Source organism: Diprion similis, chromosome 7, assembly GCF_021155765.1.
Source record: "Diprion similis isolate iyDipSimi1 chromosome 7, iyDipSimi1.1, whole genome shotgun sequence".
NCBI classification, from domain to species: Eukaryota; Metazoa; Arthropoda; class Insecta; order Hymenoptera; family Diprionidae; genus Diprion; species Diprion similis.
Window position 1 is genome coordinate 1,544,413 of NC_060111.1, and position 27,275 is coordinate 1,571,687.

The 27,275-nt window shown below is 43.4% G+C and overlaps 1 protein-coding gene across 1 annotated transcript in view; it reads right to left on the bottom strand.

Annotated features, from left to right (window-relative positions):
• Positions 1–18,092: 18,092 nt before the first annotated feature.
• The window catches only part of LOC124408240 (neprilysin-1), a 47,047-nt gene continuing 37,864 nt past the window's right edge, over positions 18,093–27,275 (bottom strand). The window contains exons 6-16 of the mRNA XM_046885015.1: positions 25,738–25,869; positions 25,504–25,596; positions 24,245–24,399; positions 22,220–22,406; positions 21,195–21,371; positions 20,762–20,862; positions 20,616–20,671; positions 19,287–19,549; positions 19,059–19,217; positions 18,315–18,391; positions 18,093–18,234 (exon numbers count right to left, since the gene is read on the bottom strand). Coding sequence (XP_046740971.1) covers positions 18,135–18,234; positions 18,315–18,391; positions 19,059–19,217; positions 19,287–19,549; positions 20,616–20,671; positions 20,762–20,862; positions 21,195–21,371; positions 22,220–22,406; positions 24,245–24,399; positions 25,504–25,596; positions 25,738–25,869 — 1,500 coding nt within the window. The 3' untranslated portion in view covers positions 18,093–18,134. The remainder of the gene's footprint in view (positions 18,235–18,314; positions 18,392–19,058; positions 19,218–19,286; positions 19,550–20,615; positions 20,672–20,761; positions 20,863–21,194; positions 21,372–22,219; positions 22,407–24,244; positions 24,400–25,503; positions 25,597–25,737; positions 25,870–27,275) is intronic.

Genomic DNA, 27,275 nt, shown 5'->3' on the forward strand with positions numbered 1-27,275 from the left:
GGAACCGAACGAACGGTGCAATGAAATTTTACGATAGCGAAAATCTGGGCCTTCGTGGCGAACACGTATCCCAGCAACCTCCGAACGGTGTAAGGAAATGATAATTTACACGCGAATATCTACCCATCAGTGGTTCTCCTGGAATCCATAATAACATCGACCGGTTTCCGTTATCGTTTTTCATTCCGATTCACTGTTTAACGTCCTAAGCTTGGATGACGACCGTGGGAAAGGGGTGAAATTTACTTGTCAAAGTCGGCTTGTATCTTTTCACTCTTACGAAATACTGGAGAACCATAATGTCTTTGCTACTTGCAATCATGCCACGTTTCATTATTTTTCTGTCAAACCACTCGGAGCGAGCTAACAAATATCTTATACGTCATGCTTTATCGTTCAAAGAGAACTTCAGTCGTACGGAAATCTATTCTCAAGAGGTCAGATAAAGACGGATGTAAAAATGGCGTGAATTTCTACTCGGGTAAAGCATAATACGAGACAATACAACCCTCCAAATCCGTTGCCGTTCGACGAAAGTTACAATGACAACCATTGGAGATGGAGGTCAAAAAATTTTGTGGGAAAAAGAGATGATTGAAACGCGTGAAAGATGATTCAGAAAAAAAAAAAAAAAAAAAAAAGAAGGTAAATTTCACCCAGAAGTAGAAGATAATTCATTTACAGAACTGGACTAGTCGACATTTTCTCATTACTCATACATTACAACTACCAGGAGGATAAATAATGTCATAGAAGCAAATCGGCGAGGCAGATTTATCGTCGAGCATGTTTGAAATTACGAGATAAAGATTTATTATTCGAGTTTGGACGGGTGTCTGTCGTGTTAGAAGTATGCACCGCTGGATATTGGCGAGGAGCTTTCGCAGTCAGCCTGGAGTCTAGACTGTCGTCTATCGTCTAGACGAGTTACGTCCTAAGGGACACGTTGCCCCGCAAATTTTGTAACGTGTTCGGCAGGCAGCACATTTCAACCGGAAAAATCGGGGCTTCCGAGGACCGTCAAGCCCAGCCGAAGGTCTTCCCGAAACTCCCACTGAGAGGAAGTTGGGATCCACGTTTAAGAATAGTCGGAAGGCTAGTATTGCAATTGCGAAGGTTATTAATCATCTCAGCAACACGGGCGTTTCTGAATATCTTGGAAATTCACTCGAGGCGACTATGCAAACTATTTCAGTAGCAGGTTCTAGTTTAACAATCCTGCATAAATAAAATACCACTCGGAGTAATCCCGCGGCTTTGAGACGACGACGTCGTCTGCTCCCTCGCCGTAACAAATAACTAAAACTGACAAAAAAAAAACGTAATATATGTGTGTGTGTGTGTGTGTGTGTATAGTCGAGTCATAAACCCGGGATGGGTGCTCGGCCGGGTAAATTTGCACCCCGTTATTCGCGTTCATAAATTTTCAACGATTCAACTTCTCGCCCCACTATCTCGTTACAAACTGCGCGAACTGGTACACCTAGACACGTAGAAGACTCCTATTCATCGACTTATCACGGGTCCGTATACCATGAGAGTAAATCTAGCCACCAGCTGCCGGTTGCACCGGGTATTCACCTCATGTTACCACAGCTTTAAAATATGCTCAGCATATTGTTTCTGTCAGGAACGACCGAGGCTCAAAGCGATATTGTTAATCACGGAATGGTTCTCGGTCAAAATCGATCATCGAGGAGTGACGATGATAATCCACTTACCAGAGCAGTGAAAACCGTTCACGTCAAGATGTCCGTACAGGTCCAGGGTGACTCTTTGGTCATGCTGAGGTGGGATGACTTGCATGGCGCCCTTGGCCTTGCTCCAGGAGACCGGAAGTCCTGTTGGACAGTCTGTGATCCTGGACTGGTAAGGAGAAGACGCCAAGCCCATGTTACTGACGACTATGGTGACCACCGTGTGTTCTGGCGCGGTGCTGTCCACGTGAACTTCCGTCACACGTCCCGAAGAGCTGGGATAAAAGGATGAAGTGAAGTTTCGGTGAGACTGGAAATTCGGAGATTCGGATAAACGGCCTACCCGACTCGCACAACCGCGTTGTAGTCCGCTCTGACTTCCACGTCGACGGCTGACACGTGGAGGGGGTGATACTCCAGGCCAAGGTACTCCCGACTTCCGGTACCGCTGACATTGTACTTGATAGGGTTGCTCGGAACGGAAGCAAAGTTGCTGAGGAAATAGCAGCCCGGTTTCCCCGTCTCTCGGGCTTCCTGTCAACATGCCATGCGGCCATCAATTCACCCCCAATTGTATTTTTAACTCCAAACTTCTCGCCCCTCTCTCTCTCTCTCTCTCTCGACTTCCGTCGCCCTTTGACAGCCGGTACCCTTCGATTCTACCAACTCGGTTTGAATTAATTAGGCTCTACGAAGGTGCTCTACCTCCAGTCAAAATCCCCGGTCCTCCATTCTTCTCAGCCCTTCGCCACCTGACTAAACTGCGAAAAGGGCTGCCAGCAGAGGCTGCCAACCCCCGTCGTTTGCCGAGGATCAAGGTAACGCCACGCGCCCAGAGGGCTAATGGAAATCGCTAAAACCCCGTGACACGCCGGTTTACTGCGATTTAGAACGGGCGCCGGCTTTGAGGTGAATTATTCAGAAAATGCACGGGGCTTGTAGGACGAAACGGAGAATCTCTGTCGCATCGTTAACCAGGATCAAATAGCACGAAGTTGGGCGTCCGCCGAGCGATGTTTGACCCAGCAATTTGAATTCAATGTTACTACGATCCGTGTGACGCTTTCGTTGGAATTAAATTCCGCAATACCATCCCACATTCGGAATCTTGATAATACCAGATCCCTGTCGGGATGCTGTAATTGATTATAAGACTCGGCATCTCGAGTCTTTGACGTGTTGCGCAATACCCGAATGGAGTGAAAAGATCTTGGAACTAAGCTCACCACGTCGTGTCTCCAGTAGGCCAATGGCTGGTTCTTCAAACAAGTTCCCTTCGGCTGTCCACATCTATTTGGCTGAGTTGCAAACGTGGCGAAGCCCACACCACCCTTGTCACACTCATTTCCCTCCTTGTTAATCACGCTCGATTGCACCACAAGGTACTCACCTGATCCACCTGCGAAGTGAGTCAAGCACTTTGTCAAATCAATCACACATCATAGATAGAACGATGCTACACATTTCATTATTCCTGCAGGTGGAAATATCAATACCGGAATCTCGTAGTGTTTTTTGTTCTTTTATTTGTCTCTGTATCCGAGGCGTCAGGTCGGTTTGCGTTGCTCTTGTCTCGCTTTAGTTTGAAATTATTTACTTTGCTCGCGTGTTCCAGGAGAATAAGAGAGAAACTTTAATAATACCCGATAGTCTTCGTCATAGTATAGTTTTTCCGAAGCCGTTGGTATCCCGAAGCATTCATATCGTTTCGAGAAGTGGTAATATCGCTCTGACCGCGTGGTAAAACCATCTTTAAATCTTCGGTGTTAAAACGAAAACAATATAAACTCTCGGAAAGCGCGATAAGCTCTCGGGAGCCAGCTCAACCGCATGGAATAAAATTGAACACATAACGTTTCGCACGATTACCTCTGACGCTATTTTTCAATATCCAAATGCGTACACCGAACGTGATAGAAAAACAATAATAATAATAATGGTAGTAATAAAAAAAAATGCCAATAAAACAACCTTTCGCTTCTGGATACTTGGAAAGCTTTTCCGCTGGTACTGGAGACGGAACAAGCAAACGATCCTTCTCGGGATCTAAATTGTGCGCTTCCTTGACAGGCGCTACTTTCGCGCCACTGTAGGTGAAGGTGATCGTCGGCGCGCTGTCCCTTTGGTGTCTCAAAAAAGTTCCCACCCTACGCAGGAGAGAAGAAATAAAAACAGTTGAACGATTCACGCTGTGCTTCAGACAAAGATCTACTGCATTTGAAGTGCTACGATTTGAAGAAATGGAAAAGAGATCGACCCACCTGACCATGGAACCCTGCGTGAGGTCATCCCAGTGTGTGGAGCCGTCAGGCAGCGTGTGCTTTTCGAAAAGCTGTAGGTAGACTGTGTGCTCCATGATGGGGTTTTCCAGCTCGTACACGGAGTACCTGAAAAGTATAGAAATAGTCAGCATGATTCGAGAAGGAGAAGAAGACATAACGTAGAATTCGATGAAAGTTCGTCAGAAGAGAAATTGATTCAAAGAGGCAGCGATACTGCCGCACCATTTACGTGCCGCACATCCGAACTCAAGTTATGCCCGCGCATTGCCTTTGGACTGAGACTTATAGCGACTGGCTGGTGGGAAGCTGAGCCAAAAGCGAACGAGTTCTTCGCGGAACAATAGCGAGAATACGAGATCACGAATGTGAGTTATCGCGAAGCTGTAAAAATTCCGCTCACGTATTCCAAATCCTTCGCGATAAGCTCAATTCCTTTTTTCTCACCTTCTTCCTTTTTACTCTACTAGCATGCTTCTTCTCTTGGTTTTTCGCTGGCTGGCCCCTCTGAATCACCATTGAATTCGCGGTAACGAGTACCCGAATAAGATTACTACTCACCACAAATCGCTGAACCTTAAACAGTGAGCGGACTCCTGATATTTGACCGGATTGACGCGGGCAGGATGATGGCGGTCCATGCAGTCCTGGCCACCTCGTATCTGGACACCACCAGCTTGGAGTTGCCTCTTTTTCCTCCTCTTTGACCTGCCCTTTTTCGTCTGACGTTCGGCTTCCACACGGGAAATCGAATTCCGATCAAGCTTCTTCCCTGGACGATGGCCACCGATGTCTTTCGCCGATTGTTCATCTTCCATGATGTTGAGCAGGCTCCTCTTGAACGGCCACCACTTGCTTTTGGTTTTGCTCGATGCAACGTCCGCCGTGCTCTTCTCGACCTTTCTATTTTTCTTCTTTTTCTTTTTCCTTTCATCCTTCTTATGCTTGTGCTTCCTACTTCTTCTCTTCGTGACTATTTTACCGCCCGTCAAACGTTTCTCTTTAACCACTCCTTCTCCTTCGATTCCTGAAGTCACAACCCAACGTTCATTTCTCTTCAGCTTCGCTGGACCTTCTTTATCCAGCAGATTGCGTACCCCGCTAGCACCCTTGTCGCGATGAAACAGTTCTTCACTTTCTCTTATGCCAAGTACGTCTTTTCGTTTGTTACCAAGAACTGTTCCATGTGATCCGTTTTCCACGTAATGGAAACGTCCGTCCTTTCCATTATCCGACTTCTCCTTTGAACTCAGCGCCCGATCTTCACGTTCAAGACGATCCTCCAGCATCAAATTCAGAACAGCGTTAGAACGAGCCCTCAGACTTTTGTCCACATCCTTCTCTTCGGGTTTTAAGTTTGCCAAGGAGTGACGATTCCTCAGGTTCGAAACGTCAATTCGATCGTTCCCGGTTCGATACACTCGAGGCGATAGTTCGGTGATAAGTTCATTGCCACGCGATGCCTTTTTCTGTAACTCAATATCCTCGGCGAGATCCTTGGCAGTACTTTTTTCCACACCACTGCCTCTCTCTTCGAATTTATTGCCAAGCGCCGATGAAGTGCGTGTAAGGATTTTCGTTACAGGGTCTGAAGTTTTGTGTTTTGCTGGAGGTAATTGCTCGCCGTAATGCCTAACGCCTTCCCCGATTTCCACAACCCTCTCCGTAGTTTTACTCTTTTCGAATTGGTTCGCTTCGCTGAGTCCAACTTCCCTAGAATTTTCCGGCACCAGTAAAATACTCTGAACTTGTACGAGGGCTTCGGGCTCAGGCCGTTTATCAACCGCCAACGAGTCTTCGTCAGATCCCGGCAAGAGATTCTCCAACTTTTTAATAAAGCTTACCATTGCCATCAAGTTCTTCAGCTCGATGGCCTTCCTCTCGTCTTCTTTTTCCTTATAAACTGGAGTCAATGAGTCGCGATCCTCCCCGGGTAAACGACGACCATTTTCACTTGGTAATGAAATTTTCACACCCTTTAGCAGAATATCTTCAGATCCGTTTTTCCGTCCAATGTCACCAGAGGGTTGCCAGGACTGCAGATGAAGATCATCGGTTGACAGATGCTCCTTTCCTGGCACACCTTTGTCGTTAGTTTGAATGGAATCAGCGTTTTCAGACTCAATTGGTTCAGCTGAATCATTCAGCATTTTGTCAGTGATGTTGCGTGGATCGTCAACCACGTAGACGGTCTCTTCTTCCTTACCGAAGCAAGGCTCGATTATTTTGGTAACATGTTTCGGCTCGGAGAAGGTCTTGTATGCTTTGCTCTGTTTCTTTTCAAACGCTTTGGAGCGATCATGAACTTTCTTCATCTGTTCCAAATTCACATCGGTCTGATCGGCGTTGTTGATCTCTTCTGCGTCTGTGTCACTGGACCCTTTTGTTTCCAACAGAATCGCATCAGGCTCTTCATTTTGGTCGAAGAATTCAACGGGAATAAATTTAACCGATTTAATATCAGACAAACTACTGTTGCCGCCGTCAATATCTTGAAGGGATTTATCCACCTGACTAGTATCGCGACTCAAATATTTATTAAGCTTTTCAGCTGCTCCAGTTTCTCTGTGACGCGTTGCTCTCTCTTCCCTAAATCGGTGTCCGTGGCGCCGACGGATATGAGACTTTTTGGCCACGGGTTTCGGGGGGCGCAGCTCAAGCTTGGCAAAATCAAAAACCGGTTCATCCACGGCTGAATTTTTTGAGCTTTTCTCTAGATCGCTATTCACGTCTTCGCCAGCATCGCTAAGTCGATCCGAGAACTCGTTGATACCGACAGGATCACTGTTGCCATTAATTGATAATTTCTCGTATTGAGGATGAGCTCTGACGACAACGTTATAGAACGTTTTTCGAGGACTGACATCATCGTGAAACGTATTCGACAGTTCCGGGTGCATTCCGTCGCTGATTACTTCTGGTACATCGCGAGAGACGGTGGGCTCTTTTTCACCAACGATAAAGTCCCGTTTTGGATGGAATGCTGTTCTCGCATTTGGCGAGACGACTGTGCCAGCTTCTCCGAAGAAGGTATCTTTCTTGTTGTCACTGTTCACCGCTAGCCCGTCTGGATACATCCTACTCAAAGTTGATGACGGTGAAAACCATGAATCATTTACGTGTCTTTCGTTGCCACCTAACGTCATGTTATCCAAGCTAACTCCCTCGATGCTCAGAGACATCGGTTGATCGTCTAATCCGCCGTTGATGTGCAGCTTACCCGATACCGATATCTCAAAATCGCTTGGCAGTTTATCGAAAAACGAATTCAGACCAATCGGTGAGTTGGAAAGCAACCTTGATCGCGTTTCGTAAGGTACGCCCTCGTCATTATCTTTTGTTCCGGCTGAAAATTCAAGAGCAGAAATTTTATCAAAGCCTGATAAGTCCGCACCGGATTCCAAGTTCCGATACGAATTATCCACGTCATGGCCTTCCATGTATTCCAAAGATTCATCGTCGTCATCACCGTCGTCATCGCTTCGACTTTGGTTTTTTTCATCATCGTGAAAACCGCTCGAGTCATCCGAATCGACATCGAGTTTGGTGTCTCGAAAGTCGCGATTCAAGCTAGCATCGATTTTTGGGTCACTGTTTTTATCGAGGAATCGCTTTCTTAGGCCAGATCTATTCACGATCGGCGCTTTTCGTTCGTCAACTCGCAAGTCTCGTTCAGTGTCCTCAATGTTATTAAGACGACTGATTTTTTTCGCTATCATGTTAATGTACTTATCGGCATTAAAGAAGTGCAGCTTTTCCATCGCCGTTCTTTTATTACCTGATGGAATTTCTTCCACTTGTTTAACGCTGCTTCTGCTGGTACGAACATTGACGTTATTATTGTTACCGACTATTATTTTATCGACAAGTTCATCCCAGTTTGACTTCAGCTTGTCCCTCTTACGCTTCTCGTAGGATCTGCCCTGCAAGTAATCGAAACTCGAATCATCAGCCATGGGAACGAGGTCCTTGTACTCCGGTAGCAACTCATCATTCACAACAATTTCCTCTTTCTCCTTCGACATTCCTTTCTCTTTGTTTTCCCTCAGCTGGTCCGCGAACATCAATCTTCTACCGTTGCGCCGGTTCGAACCACCACCACCATCACCACCACTTTTTGTTTTCCTACGACGGACGTTGGCGTTCCTTCTCTGTCCACCACCTTTGTTTCCCTTCCCATAAGCCGCGATGCTTCTAATATGGTGACTCTTTTTCCCGCCAGTTTTACGCTTCATACGATCGAGCTCACGATTCTGATCACCGATTAGCTGAGATGAAGCGCTGGTGTTATTCGGCTTGTGTTTTTCAACCACGGATATTACCATCAGATTATCATTCGGCTGCATTCTGCTAAGTTTGTCTAGAATATCCTTGTCATCCAACGTGTTCGCCGTAACATGTTGAGCCGGTGTTTCAAGCCCTGTAGAAGCCTCTTCGTTATTGTCATGATGAATTTCCGCAGCGGTTGTTTCTTTCTGGAATAAATCGTTCCTCGGTGTTGTCTGCTGACCCTCTGGAGGCTTGCCATTTTCTTCTTCTTCTATCAAGAGAATGCTCATCGTGGGCGAACTGTGGGATGGAATCTGTTCTTTGCCGAAGCTGCTTTCCGTCGTTGGAGACCCTCTTCTCGTTGATTGTACCGAGAATATTCTCATCACCGTGGTTTCAATGCTTGGTCTCCAGTTCAGGTACTCCTTCAGTATGTCTTGGTGTTTTTTTAGCTTCAGAAGATCCATTTTTCCCTGCCATACCAAGTCCTCGCCGTTGCGACAGGGGGATTGTGCACCGTTCGAATTTTCTTCTTCTTCTTCTGCTTCTTCTTCTTCTGCCAGTCTCTTCTCGGTAATATTTTCAGCCCTGGACTCTGGTCCAGCACTTGAACCACCTCGACTCATGGCTGCTGAACCACGTTCTTTAGCGTATTCCTTAACCTCGCGCTTTCTCAGGGATCCATGACGCGTTTTTACATCTCTACGACGCTTTCGTTTCACTTGATCGTTCAGTTTTACGACCTTCCTGCCTAAACGATGTCCAGTCCTTTTCCCAGCATTTCTTTTTGGTCGAGATTGGTCAACAGATTGAGATCTCATGGCTTTGGGGTGAGCTTGAACATCATCTGAGTCCGAATCGTAATCGTAAAAAAATACTACATCGTGATTTACCTTTCTATCGTAACCATGTGAATTTTGTTTATCATTTTTGCCATCTATTCCTTCGCACATACTCGTTTTGTCGTTAAGAGCATCAAGCTCACGTTGGATATTCTGATGCACGAATATCGGCTGTTCCATTACGTAGTCGAGGTGAAAATTTTTCGCATTATCATTGGCTTTAGAACCAAGATGAGTTGTGTCATCATCCGGTGTCGGAGTGGCTGCAGTTGTGTACGATCGTGTATCTTTGGAGTCATAGTTTTTTTTACTTTTTTTCTTGAATTTCGCAATGCCGCTTCGTCTCTCTTTGAGCTCGTTAATCATTAGATCGCGATTGGCGAGGATATTTTTGCTCTCGCCTTCTATTTTATCCGAATACCCAAACGTGGTATTAGCTAGTAATCGCGGATCTGAATCATCGATTTTTGATTCATAAACATTTCTATGATTTTTTAAAAGTGACAGAATATCCGCGACACTATTTTTAGCCTCCTTGTCTTTTTTCAATGATTTTATTTTAGACACCTCGCCATTAGCATACCGAATCACAGAATTCGTACCAAGATTATTGTCCGTTTTTTTGACATCCGCTTGCACGAGTTTCGGATCAACATCATCATTCCCCGGTCCATCGATTTTCCGCGCGAGTGGATCAGGTGCAAGCGCAGTGACATTCAGCTTCTTTAACAAAACTTTTTTAACAGCACCTGGGAACTCGTAATTATCAAAAAATTCCCGAGGGTCTTGCGAAACCGAGTAAGCCTTTATCAAAATAACGCTAGCCTTTCCTGTTTTTTTTGGAGGAACGGATCCCTCGGGCTTCCCATGATCCCGTAAAATGTCACCGAAGCTTTTTGGGCCATACAAACGTGGAGATTCGACGGTTGCTGTACGTACAGTAGAGCTCTCGTCAGTTTCACCGTCATATTCAACGTCAAGCATAGTCAAATCGTTACCGGCTGTTGTGTATTCATTATCACCATTCGGCGTCGTCGGCTCATAGACAGTCATGGCTGTTATTCTAGTTGTCGTCTCGTGTTCTTGGCTAGTCATGGTTCCCATGGATGTAGTCACCGCCTCATTGTTGCCTGTTAAATTCTTATCACCGTCGTCTTCTTCAGTGCTTACATCGCTGCTGTAGGTTGTTGCCATAACGTCAGTCCGCCCCTCGTCACCAATGATGGTCGTCGTCTTTCCACTGCATGCTTTTCGCACCTCTTCCAAGGCCTTTTTCAGTTCCATATTCTCTGCCTCTAGTACAGCCTTGTCATCCTCTTTACCCTGGAACACCTGTGTGAAGTCGGTGGACTTTTCGCTTTGGGAGTCTTCCATCGTGAATTGTACAAACGTCGTCGCGTCGAATTCAGTAACTGGATCACCCTCTGGATCGATGGGCGATCTCTCGATGACCAAATGCTCACTGCTTACAGCTCCATCGTTGAAATTTTCATCATAGAGTTTACTGGAGCTTTCTGCGACGTTCGCAACGTCTGTTGAAGATTGCGACGAAGAAGCCGACGATTTTGATGTACCCATTGTACCCTCATCAGGAATTACCGTGTCCCCTGCATTTCCGGAACTCGGTGTAGCTGTAGTTGACACAGATGCACTTGTCGAGCTCGAAGTTGCTCCGACCGTTGTTGTATCTTCAGGTGGAAGCAAGCCTTCCACGTTGTTGGATTTCCTATTAGAACCAAAAGATTCAACAGACTCTGTTTTAGAGTTTGAATTGCTTGATAGGTCGTGGGTCCCTTGAGTGGTAGCTATGGTCGACTCTTCAGGTGGTAGAGACTGTTCACCGTCTTTGTCGTTTTCGTCAAAAATTACTTTACTACGACTATTATGACACTTCTTCTGTAACTTGCCTACATGCGTTTTATGCCAATTGTTTTTCGTCAAAAATTTCGAACTGGAGACAAGCCGGTTCTTCTGATTATGCAGCTGGAAACCAGCGACATTTTTCCTTCTTCCAGAATATTCCTGCTTTCGTAACCAAGAAGGTGACACTTTGTGATTGTTCCTCGTCATCATTTCTTTAGCAATTTTATTTACGTCTGTCGCCTTTGTTACAGCTTTTGTCATTCTGAGATCCGGAAGTCTTGGACTGCTGGAAATCAGATGACCATCATCACGGAGTCGCGGAACCTTGCTGAGCATTCTCTGGGCTGCTACCCTCGCAGAATTGCGTCGTGACCCCAGCTCCCCAACTCCTGGGGATCCGATCTTTCTCCAATGGTTCCTGAACCTTCTTCTGTCACTTTGATGACCACCCTTCTCTGCTGACCCGGTATGGTCCAACTTTTCAACGCCATTCCCAGCGGCGCCCAGCGGGAGTGCATGGTTAGTAATTTTCGCCCCCGATTTCAACGCATCGACGTTAGGAATTTTGTTCAGCATCACGGCGAGATCTCTCGCCATAAAATCTTTGCCCGAATTACCCCGCTGGAGTGACGATTGTTCAGCATCATTTTTCTTACCGTCCGAAGACTCGTTCAACGCCTCGCTTATCTCCGCGAATTCCTTATCAATCTGTTGATCAATTTTAGACTGTTTCTCGTCGTTACTCTGATGAAACGGATCTTCGTATGATATCGAACGAAACGATCTTCGTCGAGACGTCAAACGGTCTCGCACCAAATTATCTAACCGGTTAAACTTCTCGTACATGGACTCATCCGCATTCTCTGTTTCCATTACCAAAGTACTATTTCCCACTTCAGATTTCACCCGTTCTTTCCGATTCTTCAACGACTTCAAGCTTTCCTCTTCCTTTTTTGCAACGGCACTTTCGTCGAGGAAAATACGTTCTTTTTCACTCGCGTAATGAGGGTCGGCAATCACGGTCACAGATTGATCCTGATACCGGTAATTTCCCTTCACCATATCATCGGAGTGTGTCGTTATTTTCACACAGTCTGGTTTTTCTGATTTCCTCAGAAGAATTTTCGATCGCTCAATATCACTTGGCACCTCAACATTCGACGATAAAACACGACCATCGAGCTCAACGTCATGAGCTACGATCGTCTCAAAACTGGGACTCTGCAAGCTCTCGAGGTTTCCATTAACCTCAGGATTATCCAAGGCCACTCCTTGGCGGTGTGATGATGCCTCGTTTTCAACTGATTCGAACTCTTTCAACGCCTTGTTCGCTATGTCACTCAAGGTATCCGGCGGCCATCCGAACATCTTGGAACCGGGTGTGTAATCCCCTGGATAGACGTTTACGTCGACGTCAGATTTGAAGGGTGCTTCAAGCTGGGAATCTATGTAATGATTGTTGTGCATTTTCGCGTACTTTATAACCCAGTCGGCATACCGATTCCTCGAGGTCCTCCTCGAGTCACTGGACCCGCCGTTTTTACGCTCTTGAGAAGTCTTCAAGCTCCGTGACTTTTTCGATATCGAAGATTCAAAGGAGGAATCCTTCTTCCTGCTTGTATCGTCTTCGGACTGCGATGGTAGATGCAAATTATCATCATCCAGTTCTTGTCGTAGAATAATCAGCCCTGTGTCGTTATTATAGTTGGTCGATGGTGGATGGGCACTGATCGTTGTCGCATTATCATTTCCAAAAGGGTTACGAATTTTATGGGGCAATTTCACTCCTGGCGCATCATCACGCCCAGGCAATAAATTTTGAGATAAAACCGATTGCGTGCCATTTTCCAGTGAATTATTTCTCCCCGGTTCTAATACCGCACTTTGCAGCTTACCCACGATTTCACCTCCGGGTAAGGTCTCCTCCTGGCTAAGTTGATTCCTCTTTCCTTCGCCCACTTCGCCACCTTCGACATCGGGTCTCTCCCCATCACCCAGCGTCAGGTTTGCATTCGACGTTTCGCTAATCTGGGAAAACACCGGAAAACCATTTTCGGCTACTTCGACATCGCCTCGGGCGAGCTTTCGAAAGTCTTTGCATTTCGAATGGCGTCTCATCCCCTTGGTCATCCCGTCATCAACCTTTATTCGCGACTCTTTCAGCCTCTCGTATTCCTTCTCAAGCTCCATCAGCTCCGAATTAAAGTCCGAGTTTTGCTGCCTCGGAACTTGACCGGGATATTTATAGTCCAGGGGTCTGTAATGCTGGAACTTCCGACGCCCAGACTGCTTCAGTTCCTCAATAATATCGTCGTCAAGGGTCTCTCGATCATTCGATACCCCGTCACGGGCATATGCCTTAAATCTCGCCCCGGGCACGTCCTGGAGATTTTCTTGCCGCTCGGCTTTCCGTTCAGCGAGATCCGCCCCAAGGGAGGATTCCACGGGATCATTCACCTTCGAATAATCATCTTGAAACCGAATACCGTTTGTCTTGTCCCCGTCAAAAGTCCGGATCACATAAGATCGGTCTTTCCGGAAATCCTGATCTTCTTCCGCGTTGTATCCAAGCTTATGGTGTTTATCGACCTCGTCGGCTGGTCCATTCTGGAACTGCGACGACTTCAGGCTTCTTTCGCGCTTGGAAAACGATTGTCCGTTTCGGAAGTCACTCCTTAAATTCTCATCAGGCACTTTTACCAGGCTGGCAGAGAGTTCGGTGTCTTCACGACTGAGAGTCTGCCTTTCGGTCGGACTTGGGATCATTTTTTGGGAGGTACCCAGGGCGAGATGACTCGATTTTGGAACTGGCTGACGGGCGGCGTTTACCTCCGGGTCGCAGGAGCAGCAGAAGCCCTAATAAAAATAGCGGAACAAGTTAGGTAAGTGACGAAAATGTTCATATGATAAGTCGTGAGATGTTATAGCCAAAATTAATATCTCATTTATTACAGAATTTGTCTTTTAAATTGAGGAAAAATATGTATAAAAGTCACGTGATGAATTAGAAAAGCAGGAATCATTGAATATACTAGATCTAAAATCGTATACAGTGGACTACATGATTTTTGAGATTCATTGCGTGATTTTTATACACATTTTTCTTGGTTTTCAAAGACGAATTTCAGTCGTAACAACATTATATGATTTAAGACATGGTCATTTTAGTAGAGTGCAGATTACGATGAATGGTACAAAACACGCACTTGACTATACGGCATGGGTTTTCCATCAAACATCATCTGGCCACAGGTGGGATTAACAAGAGAATCATCGCATCCTGTGTAGTTTGACCATTTATTGTTAATCACCTCCTCTCTGGCCTCTGCGTTGACGACCTGCGAGCATATAGCATAAGAGAAGCCGTTAGTAACGTAGATCCCTTAAGGTAGCTTTCACCGCGTCGTCAGACGGTAGGAGCGAGATGATCGAACGCTGGTGAAAAGCGATTCGTGCTCCAAACCGTATGTCGGCAAGGTAGAGCGCGTAGTTGGATCCAAGTGAAAAGCTTACACTTTGAAACTTCAGACCATAAAGCTGAAGCACCTGCTCCTGGCGAACCTTGAAGACGAAAGGGTTCAGCAGCCGGGCCTTCCGCATGGTAACAGGGTCCAGGACGTGGTCAACGACGACGAACTCCTCCTGGGTTCTCGTCTGGACGAGGCAGAGATTGAGAGAAGCTTAAAGTTCCTTACGGCTCCAAGATCGTGGTCACCTACCTTCCCAAGATTGTTGAATTTCATGGTGACGATGAGCTTCCTGCGGCATTTCCGGACCTCCGAATGACGGGCCGGTTCGTCCCTATCGAAGCCGTGGAACTCCAGGATGTCCTGGCTGCGACCAGCCGTTATATTGTACGCGGTTCCGGTGACGGGAACATCGTCCCTGAGGTGTATCAATTAGTCGTCTCAAAGATCAGAGTATCCAGGACTAAAAACGCGGTTGTATCGTTTCCTCCGAATAAATACATACTCACATTTCCTCCTGCGAGTTCGGGCACCTGAGAAGAACAGCTCGAATTTCGATCGAGGGTTCCTGACCAACGGGTGAACCCTCATCGGGCGATCTCCGTTCGTCCCAGGAACCGCGAGCCCACCTTTTGGGGCAGTCCGGGTTCCTGGAGGGGTGAGACTCGGGGGTGTATTCAAACTCCGAAACGTAGGGTGTGAAGTGGGCCATAGCCTTGTGGTGAGGACCGATTAAGACGAAGACCAACTGCGAGGGGTGATCCTGATTTGGTCATCGACAAACGAGGGGAAGATTTGGGGAGGGGATACTGACCTGAAAGGTTATCCAAAGGATGGAGACTCGCTGCCGGTCACCTTGTGACATATTAGGTCATCTGACAGGACATCGCGACCAGTCGCAGGACTCATTTCAGCCTCGTTAAGCCTCCGGAACTTGCGGCCGATGATGATTCGCAACGGTATGATAAACTCATGCGGAAGCAAACGGTTGGATCGGCGTAACGGATCGGTAGCGACTGTCAAACCGGTCAAGGATTCCAAAAAAAAAATCCCGGTAAGACGGTTTTTTTACAGCTTTGATGTGAAACCTTTTGGTAAACTACCCTGGACTTACACACAGGTATAATATACTTTAATAGAGTATTGGATTTACTTAAAACTTATGTTATTATTGTATATGTTTAGGTATAATTGGTGTATTAAGAATTCTCGTTGAATGACGTGACAACGAAAAATCGTCGACGGTACCGAGTCAACTGTTTTGGTGATCCTCGTCGACTCCTTGTATCACGCTAAATGAGAAAGATGAATTTAATTTACTTCCTGCTCGCAACGTCGGAATTATAATTTATATTAATTGATTTTTTTTTTTCAACTTACGTAAGTACTCGGTTTCAAACGTTATAATTCGGCGAAATCCGAATATTTTCCATCATCGAATTAGAAGATAAATAGCATGAAAGATCGTGAGAATCATCAAACGCGAAAATGCATGAATAATTATCTTTTTTCATCGTTATAAAATATAAGTTTAGTCAGTAATGAATTTTTTTCTGTCCAAGAATTACGATTATAATCAGGATCGAATTTTTTTTGCACAATAAATTATTATTGTAATTAGAATTAGCGTTTTTGATCCACCTGAAAATCTTGAATCCAATCAGACGCATCGGGGATTATAATATATGTATATATAGATACATTTATTTCAATAGTTAAATAATAAAGGTATTTATACATAATAATATAAGAATTTTTCTTCACAATTGAATGTTTATTCGTGTTAGCCTATATTCGAGTATGTAATAACGTGTAATATAATCCATACGGTGACCGAGTAACAGCTGCTGCATAATACCGTGTTAATTAATGAATTATTAAATAAATTAATCAATATTCCTGGCTATTTTGTTAGTTGCCAAATTTAGTTACCACCTCCCAGGATCCAACGAGGCAACAATTTTATATAATATCATCCTTATATAACTATTGTATATAATTATAAGGTATAAGTACAACAACGATTAATTAATTTGCGTATGCATAAGAATATCACAGTTTGCGATTCTTGCGTGTCAACGAAATCGAATTAACGAATAATCAAATAAGAATGAAAATAGAAAAAAAAAAAAAACAAACAGGAGTAAAAAATTTAAAATATGCGCAGGCTTTTATTCTATACAATTCTTTTCTTCGGCAACTATTATGCAACAAATTCTTCTAAATTATATATATATATATATCTATATCTTCCGCGTACCGATAACCCTTCACACCGATCGACGATAAACGAAGATGTCAAATTAAATTAAGCAACCTCGTTATAATTCGTATATGTAGGTATATATTCCAACTTTGGACTTGGAGTGAAATTGAAAAGAAAAGTAAAGAAGTAGAAAAAAAAGTACATTTACTCAATTCTTCAGCCGTCTAATCGGAGCTGTACAATACTCGCTAATTATGATAAATTACCACAGCGTATATACTTACCTAGATACACCCTTCGGGATCTACAAATCGGCCGTTAAAACTACGCACAAGTTGAAACTTAACGAGAAATTATTTCGGGTATAACGTTTTCATTACTATACATCATACGATACACACAATTTGTATCGTATGTACATATTTGGTAAATTTTTTTTCATTTTTTTCTTTTTTTGTTTCGTTTTTTTTGTATTATTCTTTTACCCATAGAGGCATTTAATATAATTTATAATGGATTTATTTATGTATAATATTATCGTCGTCGTCGTCGTCGTCGTCGTCGTCGTCGTCGTCGTCATAAACTCTTACATGAACTTTGTTTTTTTATATGTCTGTGTCGTTAAACTTTGAAAAACACTAACAAAGCATGGCGCTGCTGCAGACGTATATCACATTCGTTAAATTGCTTTCGTCGTTTTTTAATACTTAATACGTGTAGGTATATATATATATGTAGGTATCATATATCGATGAACACGAAGTGCACTATAATACGCACAGCGCGATTCGTCGTCTACGCCTCTTCTTTCGTTTTTGAAAAAAAATAAATAAATAAAATAAAAAAATAAAGGAAGAACATGAAAAACATAAAAAAAGATAAATAAAAATTCGAAACCAGAAAATTCGACCATGTGATTCTACCCTACGGCACAGTATAGAATATCCTATATTTTCACCAAAGCTTTTCTGCACCTACGTCAGCCGCCGAGGCCTCCGAGTTCTAAACTGCATCTAACGTCAATTATACCACCAAATTATCCGAGGCGATGAGAAAAAAATAAGAGAGGACGAGGAGTAAGGTGGTGGGGGGGGGGGGGGGGGGGGGGTAAGAAAAAATTTTCATCGCATCTCCTCGATATTTCTGAAACAGAATAAATTGATCGTGATTAGAAAAACGAAAAAAAAAAAAAAAAAAAATACCATTATTTCCATTATAAACGTATCGATGATTTTTTTTTTTTTATACAATTGGTCACACGTATAATGTATTCATTTATTTTATCCTCTTTTTACCAATAATTTCTCTTCTTTTCTCAATGCGTGACAATTTCTTTCTTCAAAATCTGTAACGTGTGGCTGGCTCTCTCTCTCTCTCTCTCTCTCTCGCACTCTCTCTTTCTTTCTTCTACGACACTTTTATTTCGTTTGGCTTCATCCCGTCTTCTTGTCTCGAAGGTATTTGAAATACCCACAAGACTTAGTGTGTATGTAGCCATCCAACTCCGGAGGTCACCAGGTGCTGCATTTTCGTTGAGGATTCATTTTAGATCCTGCAGGACATCGAAATGCCTCGGCGAACGCCTGAGAGTTCATCACAATGCCGTTTACTCTGCAAATTGTTAGCAGGAAGAAAAAAGGATAAGAAAAAGTGGCAGCAGAAGCCGGTCCAATTAGGGATTTTATAATCACCTCTCAGGATGAGGCGTGTGGTCGTCCAATTCAACGGACATTATGTAATCCTCGGCTGTGACGTTTGAGCAGTACGGCTGAAAATTTGGCGTTCACGATTAATCACAGTCACTGACAAGTCAAGTACTCGAGGTGTAACTCACGGATTTTCTTCATTCAAAGTGATTTATACTAGTAAACATCAAAATACGTTGGGCAAGAATTTTTTACGTGCCAATTGAGCCGCTGGAAGGGTCGAAACTACCCCTAATTTTCCACCCCAAACAATAAGGGATGCGACCCCTGAGGGTAAAAACACTGAGCATATTATCACCGGTCGACATGAATTTCGAGTCTGGGTTCTAGGTGTCAAAATTTGATTTCTTATAGCTAGATAATAGATTAAATAATAGTTTTGGTAGATAAAGTTTGTTTTTGTAACATTTATTGTAAATAAAAATTAAACAAACTTCAGTCTCGCATTTAAATCACTTCATTCGACAGTGATAATTAATAAAAAAACTACAAATGTCAAAAAATTTGACATCACTACCCAAAAATCCTAGTAAAATTGATTTTAGAGGGGTAAACATCAGGGCTGATTTTTACTTGTTAAACTTCTGAAATGGCAGGTGAAAAAAAAAACGTGTCTAATGTTTTTCGATGTCCTACAATATTTCTTAGAATGAAAAAATTTGGGGAGTTACAGAGCACCTCGGGTACCTACTTTTCTCGTGAGAAACGAGGAAAAACTTGATGGCTGACCTGTGCCGCGGCTATGAAGAACAATTGGCTTGGTCTGAGGGCCTGGAGACCAGGAAGGGTTCGGTCCTTGCCGTTCGTCAGGGTCTGCCAGGCCTGGTATGATATTTGCAAGGCACCAATGTCGGCCATGTTTTCATTCCGGGTGACGTTCCAGTCGAACTGAAATCGCAGATCGAGTAATCATCAGCTGAACGCCGTCCTGGGACCGCGGCTTCTCCCTCCACTCACCTGGACGTCGACGCTGTTCCCGAGAAATTGAACTTTCTTCCAAAAACTTCTGGCGTAAAGTTTGGCGACGCATTCTATCCGCGCCTCCAAACGACGTCGCGACTCCGTTGTCAGCCAAAGCCACTCTTCGGGTTGGTGACCGCGATGATGAACGTCGAAGGCGTGCAAGACCTCGTGGCCAATGACGACGCCCAGCGTCGCGTGGGCCATGTAACTCGGACCAACGTCCCATGGCCAAGCGGTCAACATCGCCGTTGGTATGACTGTAATTTGAAGTCGCATTATCAGGGTGTGAAATTGATCATCAGGATGCAAGGACAGATTGGTTCAATCGGACATATCGCACCATAACGATAATGGTGGCTACCAATCAAAAGTTCGCATGTTTGATGTAGTCACCTGTTTTCCTTTCAAGTAAACCTCCTAATTTTTCAACTACAGAAATGCAGCTTTTACAGCTTATAGATTCGAACTTTGGAAATCCAAGGATAGTCTCAATGTGTTAAGATGCTTATAAAGAAGCGTTGTACACCTCGAAAACGCGGGGAAGCAAAACTCATATACCGCTCAAGTGATCAGAGTGAAACTTGGGCAATTGATGCGTTATTTTGGCAGAAAGTGGAGCGTCTTTCTACTTTTTCAAAATTTGGAAAAAAATTTTACAGATTGGTTACCATCCACAGAAATTGGCCAAATTTTCACAGTTGCACTGAATGGATCGAACTATTCGGTATGATGCCACTCGGTGGTGATGAAACACACATTTTGGGCTCAATCCCATGAGATTTGATGATGAAATGGCGAAATGGCAGCTGATCTGGTTTTCGATTACGAAGTACACGGAAATCTCATTTTGGCGACATTTGTTACCGACATCACGCGCATCCCGGTAATGTATGCGTGTAATGTCGGTAAAAAATTACCGGCATGTGTGAAAGGTCGGTAGCAAATGTCGCCAAAATGAGATTCCGGTGTTCTTCGTAATCGAAAACCAGATCAGCTGCCATTTCGTCATTTCACCATCAAATCTCATGGGACTGGGCTCAAAATGTGTGTTTCATCACCGCCGAGTGGGATCATACCGGATAGTTCGATCCATTCAGTGCAACTGTGAAAATTTGGCCACTTTCTGCGGTTGGTAACTAATCTGTAAATTTTTTTTCCAAGTTTTGAAAAAGTAGAAAGACGCTCCACTTTTTGCCAAAACAAGGCATTAACTACCCAAGTTTCACTCTGATCGCTTGAGCGGTATAGGAGTTTTGCATCCCCGCGTTTTCGAGGTGTACAACGGGTCTTTATAAGCACCTTAAGCGTTATGATACTGCTTACCGATCGCGTTCACAGTCGAATCGTAGTAGGCATTGACGACGAATGGATGAGGCCATCTTGGAGGAGTACATGAAAAAGAAGCGAACGAAAAGTTGAGAGAAAGGGTTGAATTGTTGAATCGCGAGTGAAGCGTTTACTCTACTCACTTAGACGTGATGTTGCCACGAAGCGCGTCTCCCTTGACGGCTCTGATCTGCTTAAATCGTTTCACAACGTTTGAGAAGAAGTCGTGAGGGTCGACGACAACCTGAAATCGATAAGATTCGATCCATGAGTCACAAGTTGTTTACTTCCGTTCATAGGTAAGTACGTCAGCGAAGCGTCTGACATGAGGATAAGGGTAAGGGTGGTCCTTGTTTATGGTGTTATCCAATTTTTTCTTGGATCACAAAGCAGACTATTTAAGAGTTGAGATAAGAATCTGAAAAATTTATAGAACTGCTTCTGAATTATTTGAAGTTGATTTGGGGGTTGGTGGTGGAAAAATTCGTCAACACCGTAAACAAGGATCACCCTAGGATGCACGTATGGATCAGGAATATTGGATAAGAGAAAGTTGACATCCTCCTCTATCGTTACCTCCGTCATTTCCATAGCGATTCTCGTGTTGTTCTGAAAGCCTGGCCAAACGTGAAACTTCCCTTCCAAAGCACGGAGCTTAAGGAGCGCCTGAGTTCGCGTCTCCTCGTCAAGCCAGGACATGACCAGCATCCGTTCAGCAAGGGTGCTCTTTATGCGATCAAATAGACGCGTCACCTGAAAGAGTATAAAGTATATTAAGAACTCGAAAGTCACGTGAAAAAAAAGGAGGAAGAAACAAGCCTCGAAGAGTTGCCAAAAAAAAAAAAAAAAAAAAAAATCCAGGATGCAGCGAGTCCTCGTTTCTCCATCAACCTGCAATTCCATGCCAAGAGAAACGCTTTGCACTCTAAATCAGTTCAACACGTCCGCAGCTTTTCAGTTTCGCACATCGTGCCAGAATTCGACTAGCGCGATGTCTCTACCGCGTGGTATCTGCAGCAGCGGTAACTGCCTGGGTAATTAATGCATTGCTGACGTTACCAAGAGCTTGCATAGCCAGCAGAACACCGTCGTTGAACAGCCATAAGCGCTGAAGTAGTGTATATAAAGATGAAAATACGGCAAGAGGATAAAAATTTTCCTCCGCCTCTTCCAACGAGGAAAAGAAAAGGAAAAAAAAATAAACAATATAGAGAAAAAAAAAAAAGACAAATTTCAGGACAAAATTTATCCGATAATCCGGGGTCTTAAATAACCGGAAAGGATACACCAACGCACGTGTCCTTCGTCCAAAAGGCACAGAGGACAAGGTGGAAAAAAGAGATCCATCACGAGGGCTTTGAACCGTCAAATCTACACACCCTCTCTATATTTCAAGAGAGAAAAAAAAAATATAATAATAATACACGAAAAGGAAAGAAAAGAAAAGAAAAGGTGGGGAGGGAGAAACTGAAGAATACTGTGAAATAAATTTTCCACCGTGACAATAAATCATCTGGGGAAAAATTCTTTCACCACGTCTGCGTCTCGAGGAAAATACGTCGAGGTGACGGAAGAGCGAATCGTCCGAGCAGCTTACTTACCTTGTCGGCTACTGAGTTTAGCTGCTGCTGGCTGTATTGCTGAACGTAAAGCGCTCCTACTGCCGAGCTGAACACCGCTGTTGACAACTTGCTGCATGAAGCGTTCCAGTTCTTGCTAGCGCTGACGTTAACCACGTCGTGAAGCGTGTCTCGGGCGTAGAGAAGCAGCAGGCCGTTGTGGATGATCCTGAAGGAAAAAGGAGTCGGTGGTCCTTTACTTTTTGTTGAATTGAATTTTCCTTTTTTTTTTTTTATATATATTAATTACCCGAAGAAAATCTTCGGTCACTCGAAATTTCGATGTTTCTGATTTTTTACTTTTTTTCACTTTCGGAAATTTGATGTTTCTTCAAAGTTTGATTTCCTTGCTTCCATTTCACCAAATTAGAAAAAAAAAAAAAAAAAAAAAAATCGGAATTTAGCGATCTCGAAACTTTTCAAATTCGGAATTTCAACCCTGCCTCGACAATTGATAATCCCGTCATCATCGCTTTATTCAAAGATCTGTGATAGCCTTGAATTCCAGCATCGGAATTTTCGTCCCGCTGTATAATTCCTTTCCGAAAGTTGTAGACCTTTATTTCAAGTTCTTTGGACAGTAGAGATCCAGGATTTAACCAACGCGACCAATTTCATAATTAATCTCTCTCCCCTGCTGTGCTTGGTGCAAATCTGAGGGAAAGGAGGAAGGCTTAGCTCAGCCACGAAATCAACTCCGCGTGCAGCGTTGGGCGTTATATTAATTAATACATCATTCGGGCTTTTCTCGGGCTGCACAGACCGCGAGATAATTATAATAACTGTTCCATCGATCTTCGAGGGTCGTCCACCCTGCAGGGATGAAAACATGAGGGATGGAAAAAGAAGAACACAGAAAACCACCAAACGACTGCTCCTGGCGTTGGATAAACAAGTAAAAAGCTTCGGCCACGAGAGTGATCAAGGTGTCACAAAATCGAGAAAGGAATTAAGGACGATGCAAAAAAAGCTCGCCGGAATCGAAGCTGGGGTGAAAATTTCCCAAAAGCCTCAACAAATGACCTCAAATTCTTTGGCACCGGGTTCAAGCAGCGTCTTGAAAATTTCAAGAGAACCCAGATGCCACAGACCAAAGCAAAAGCCCAACTTCCATGGAGGGGTTGGAGAGGGCTGGTTGCGCCCCGCGGCTTTTCGCAAAGCTTGACGCGCGGAAAATTCGCCCGCTCATAGAGAACACGAGACACGATCACAGGTTTCCTCCACTTTGGTAAGGGTACGTCAAAAGCCGTTGCGTAACCTTAACCAGAACATGTGGAGGAAGATTTTCGAGGTGAATGACGAGAGGGGAGAACGAGAGCTTTTGTTGGTATTGGTATAACAGCGGCGATAAGAAGCTCGAGGAAAAACTCGGAAAGAAAATACCAAGGACTAGATATTTTGCTTCCGTTAATGGAGTCTCCTCTCTTGGTACTAGGAAGTGGGATTCTCGCGAACGGTCGTCAGGGGTTGGAAAAAAGAGAGAAACTAAAAAAAAACCGAGAAATTAAAAAAATGTTCACGGAAACGTAGCAAGAGAAAATAAATAAATAACGACGATACGGAAGCGGCAAAAAGTGTCTAAAAGAAAATAAGATCTGTCTTGAAGATTGAATCCATCCGCGGATAAAATTTTTGTATTACAAACACGGTGGTGGTTAAAATAATAAATTACAGCTCCGTTCTTGTCGTGGAAAAGTTGGGGGAGGGGGGATTTGAGGATGTTTTTTGACGTAAACAAAGACAGGATGAAACATGGAGCCAATTAGGATGAAACAATAGCCGGATGCTGGTGCGTATAGATACACGCGAAGACGATGACGATATCCCCTTTCCGCAAATTGCACGAGATGAATTTTTCCCCGGATGTTGTTTGTAATAATCGAGTATCGTTTTGCAGGTGTCAGAGCTTCGCAACAAGCTAGGGGGATGAATTGTTGTAATTACTAGATAGAAGTTTATTTTAATAAGCAAGGAAAAGATGTAATATTATTACCTCGACAAACTCACCTGCGAGAAAAACGGTTCAGCAATTTTCCAAGACTCCGGAAGTAGTGAGGCGCTGTGACGTAGACGTAAATCACCTGGTCCTCGCCTCCGAGAAGTTCTTGATCGTGATTGCGATCAGCGCCTAGTACTTCACCGAACAGCGTCCCCCACCTTATCTAACCAAAGGAACATCGACTGAGTTTTGTGGCAGCCAGTTTCTCACCCTGAACTGTAGTAACTTGCGTGGAAGTTAAAATGGCCAAAAGTGATCGGTTTTTGCTTTATCAATTTTTGCGATTAAAGTATTGATTTTTATCGTTGTCTTACTCACTAAGTGCCTATTTGATATAATTAGTGAATGATGAATGAATATTTTCACATGAAATTGAAAACTAGAAATTATCAAAAAACTTTTCCGTTAGATTATTTTTTTGGAATCGATCAGTCGATACGTCGATTGTTTCAAGGTTAGCGATCATCGCTGTCACATACGATCAGAATTCAAAAAGAGTCACGAAACTCAGGCCTGACGTTTCTTTTTGATAAAGTTTTTGTAAAAAATTTGTAAATTGATATTTTTTCGTTCCAATCTTCCATCATTTTTATTCCCACACAGTAAGTTAGAATCGATGAATTATTACTTGAAAATTGAAAGAAGTGACGAATAAAGGGGATGAAATATAAAAATTCTTTGAAACGGAGTTGAGTGGTTGATACAAAAAGGTTGATACATCGGAATCGCGTTGAGGGTTTGAAACCCCGCGGAATCGTTATAACGGTGGAAAACCACGAGGGGTGAAAGAAAGAACGAAATATATAAGAAGGGAAACTTTGGGGAAGTTTCACGTTCACCCGTCTATTTTTCTTATATATCATTCGAGATGTACGAGGTACCTGCAGGACGAGATTACGGATATAGAGACGCCCACCGACCGTCAACCAAAGTTGGGGATGTTTTTTCAACTCGGTTCATTCGCCGAGGGAAGAAACGAAGAAGGAAAGAAAGGAAAGAAAGAGAGGAAGTTCCGCTGTTTGTTTTGCTCTTATTCGCGCTTTCCTTCACGTCCTGCATTTTCGTTCCATTATTGCAACATCCGCAGCTATCCGTCATCGGCCGGAACAACCCATACGGAATAAAATAAAACTGAAGGAATAAGAAAAAGGGGAATAAACCGTGCCTTCTAGAAATTGTTAGATATTCTGAAATCCCGCAGGAGAATTCATTTTATGGCGATATAAAAGCGGGACACTTTTTGCAAATCGAATCTTGAACGACTTACATAACCAAAATTCTCCTGCAATGAGGTTAGATTTAACGCCAGGAATCCCCTCTGGTCCATCCAGTTGTAGAGGTCCTTGTGTCGCGGATAAATCTGAAAAGAAATAACGCCGAGTTATTATATGTTTTTAAAAAGGGGCGTTTCGGGCTCGAGAGGCGAGAGAAAAAGAGGAAAAGGAAAAGGAAGTGGAACGAGTAGCCCCACTCCGTCGGTAAGAAAGGTTTCGTTACCTACCTTGTTCAGCATGGAACAAAACAGAAGAATTTGGTTCGTTTCATTCTCCCTTTCCTTGGCTCCCATGTTTTTTGGTAAAAATCCGTGAAGTATCTTCTCCATCTGAAGTAGCCTCTGTTCCTCGACTCTAAGCTGCGAAGATCATTGCAGTATGAGAGAAGAAAGAAGGCAAAGCATCATGGACGTTATGGTTGGCAGTATTTCCGGTAATTTCAGCAATCGGATTAAATTGCATTGGATTTTTATTACTCCCCGGAAATATACGCTCGCTAAAATCATCCCCCTCAGTTGAACGAGCGAACGCTCTACTTGCGGTGACTCAATTTGCATGTTAAACAATTGACTTATTTGCTCGGCGGCACGACCGTTAGAGCTGATCGAAAATTCAAAATATTCGCTTAATGCGATAGCCATTGCCACAAAAAGGGAGGTAGGCCGAGGGGATGAAGAGAAAGAGGGGAAAGCTCATCCCGAATCAAATATTTTCACCACCCTGCAACCGACGTAATACCGCTAATTAATTATGTATCAAGGGCTTCGACAATATTTACACAAATACAAATATCAAAGTTATTTGTTGACGCCTCCGTCGCGACGGTAAATCGATACGTTTTATTCTCTTCTCAAATTTTCCTCCCCACCCCCACCCCCCACCCCTCCCCCTTCCTATTCTCCGATTCACTTTGAGCCTGCATTTATTTTCAAGTTTTTATACCTAAACTACATGATGCGTTAAACAAAATAAGTTTGAAAACAATACGAAGGAAAAATCTCTTCACTCTGGCTCTAAGTTTGAAAATTTTTAAATCTTAGACATGATTTTTCAGATTTTTAAATCGTGTCGATCAATAATATGGTTTTTGAAAAATTGTAGAGAATTCAAACCGTGTCGAAAACATCTATAAAAAAAAAAAAAAATTATTGCTTTTCAAAGTGAGAACAATCGTATAAAAAATTACTAAAATCGAACACCGTCGTCATTTTTTATCTCGAAATATTGCTTTTTCTCGTCGATTTTGGAAATTTTCGAGGGTGCGCGATCTACATACGTACTATATTAATATATGGTACGTGTATAGCATAGATGTCTACTTCCTGGTAATCAATTTATACTACCCCGGTAGCAATTTCTGCGTAAGGTTCTGCGGGCTAATTTCGAGGCTTGATTGGCCCTGTACGAAGACGTTAATTACTTTACCGACGTAGCGATTCACGTGTAAGTATATATATATGTATGCATAGTATATGCATGGCTATCAACGTGGCCCTGAACCCATTCCCTTTAAAATGAAAACAATAACTCAAAATTCCTTTATTTGAATAAAAAAAGACTTTTTGAACGATTTTGAGATGTTTTGGACATGTTTCACAAACTGAGTTGTTTTTTTTTTTTTTTTTTTTTTTTTGTTTTTTTCTACCGTGAAAATAATTGTCCAAAATAAATATCAGCAATCGATTTTTCAGTAAATTTTGGTTGGAATAAATCGGTTACAAAATTGCCACGATATAGATCGTGAAAGTATACATGGAAAAGGATT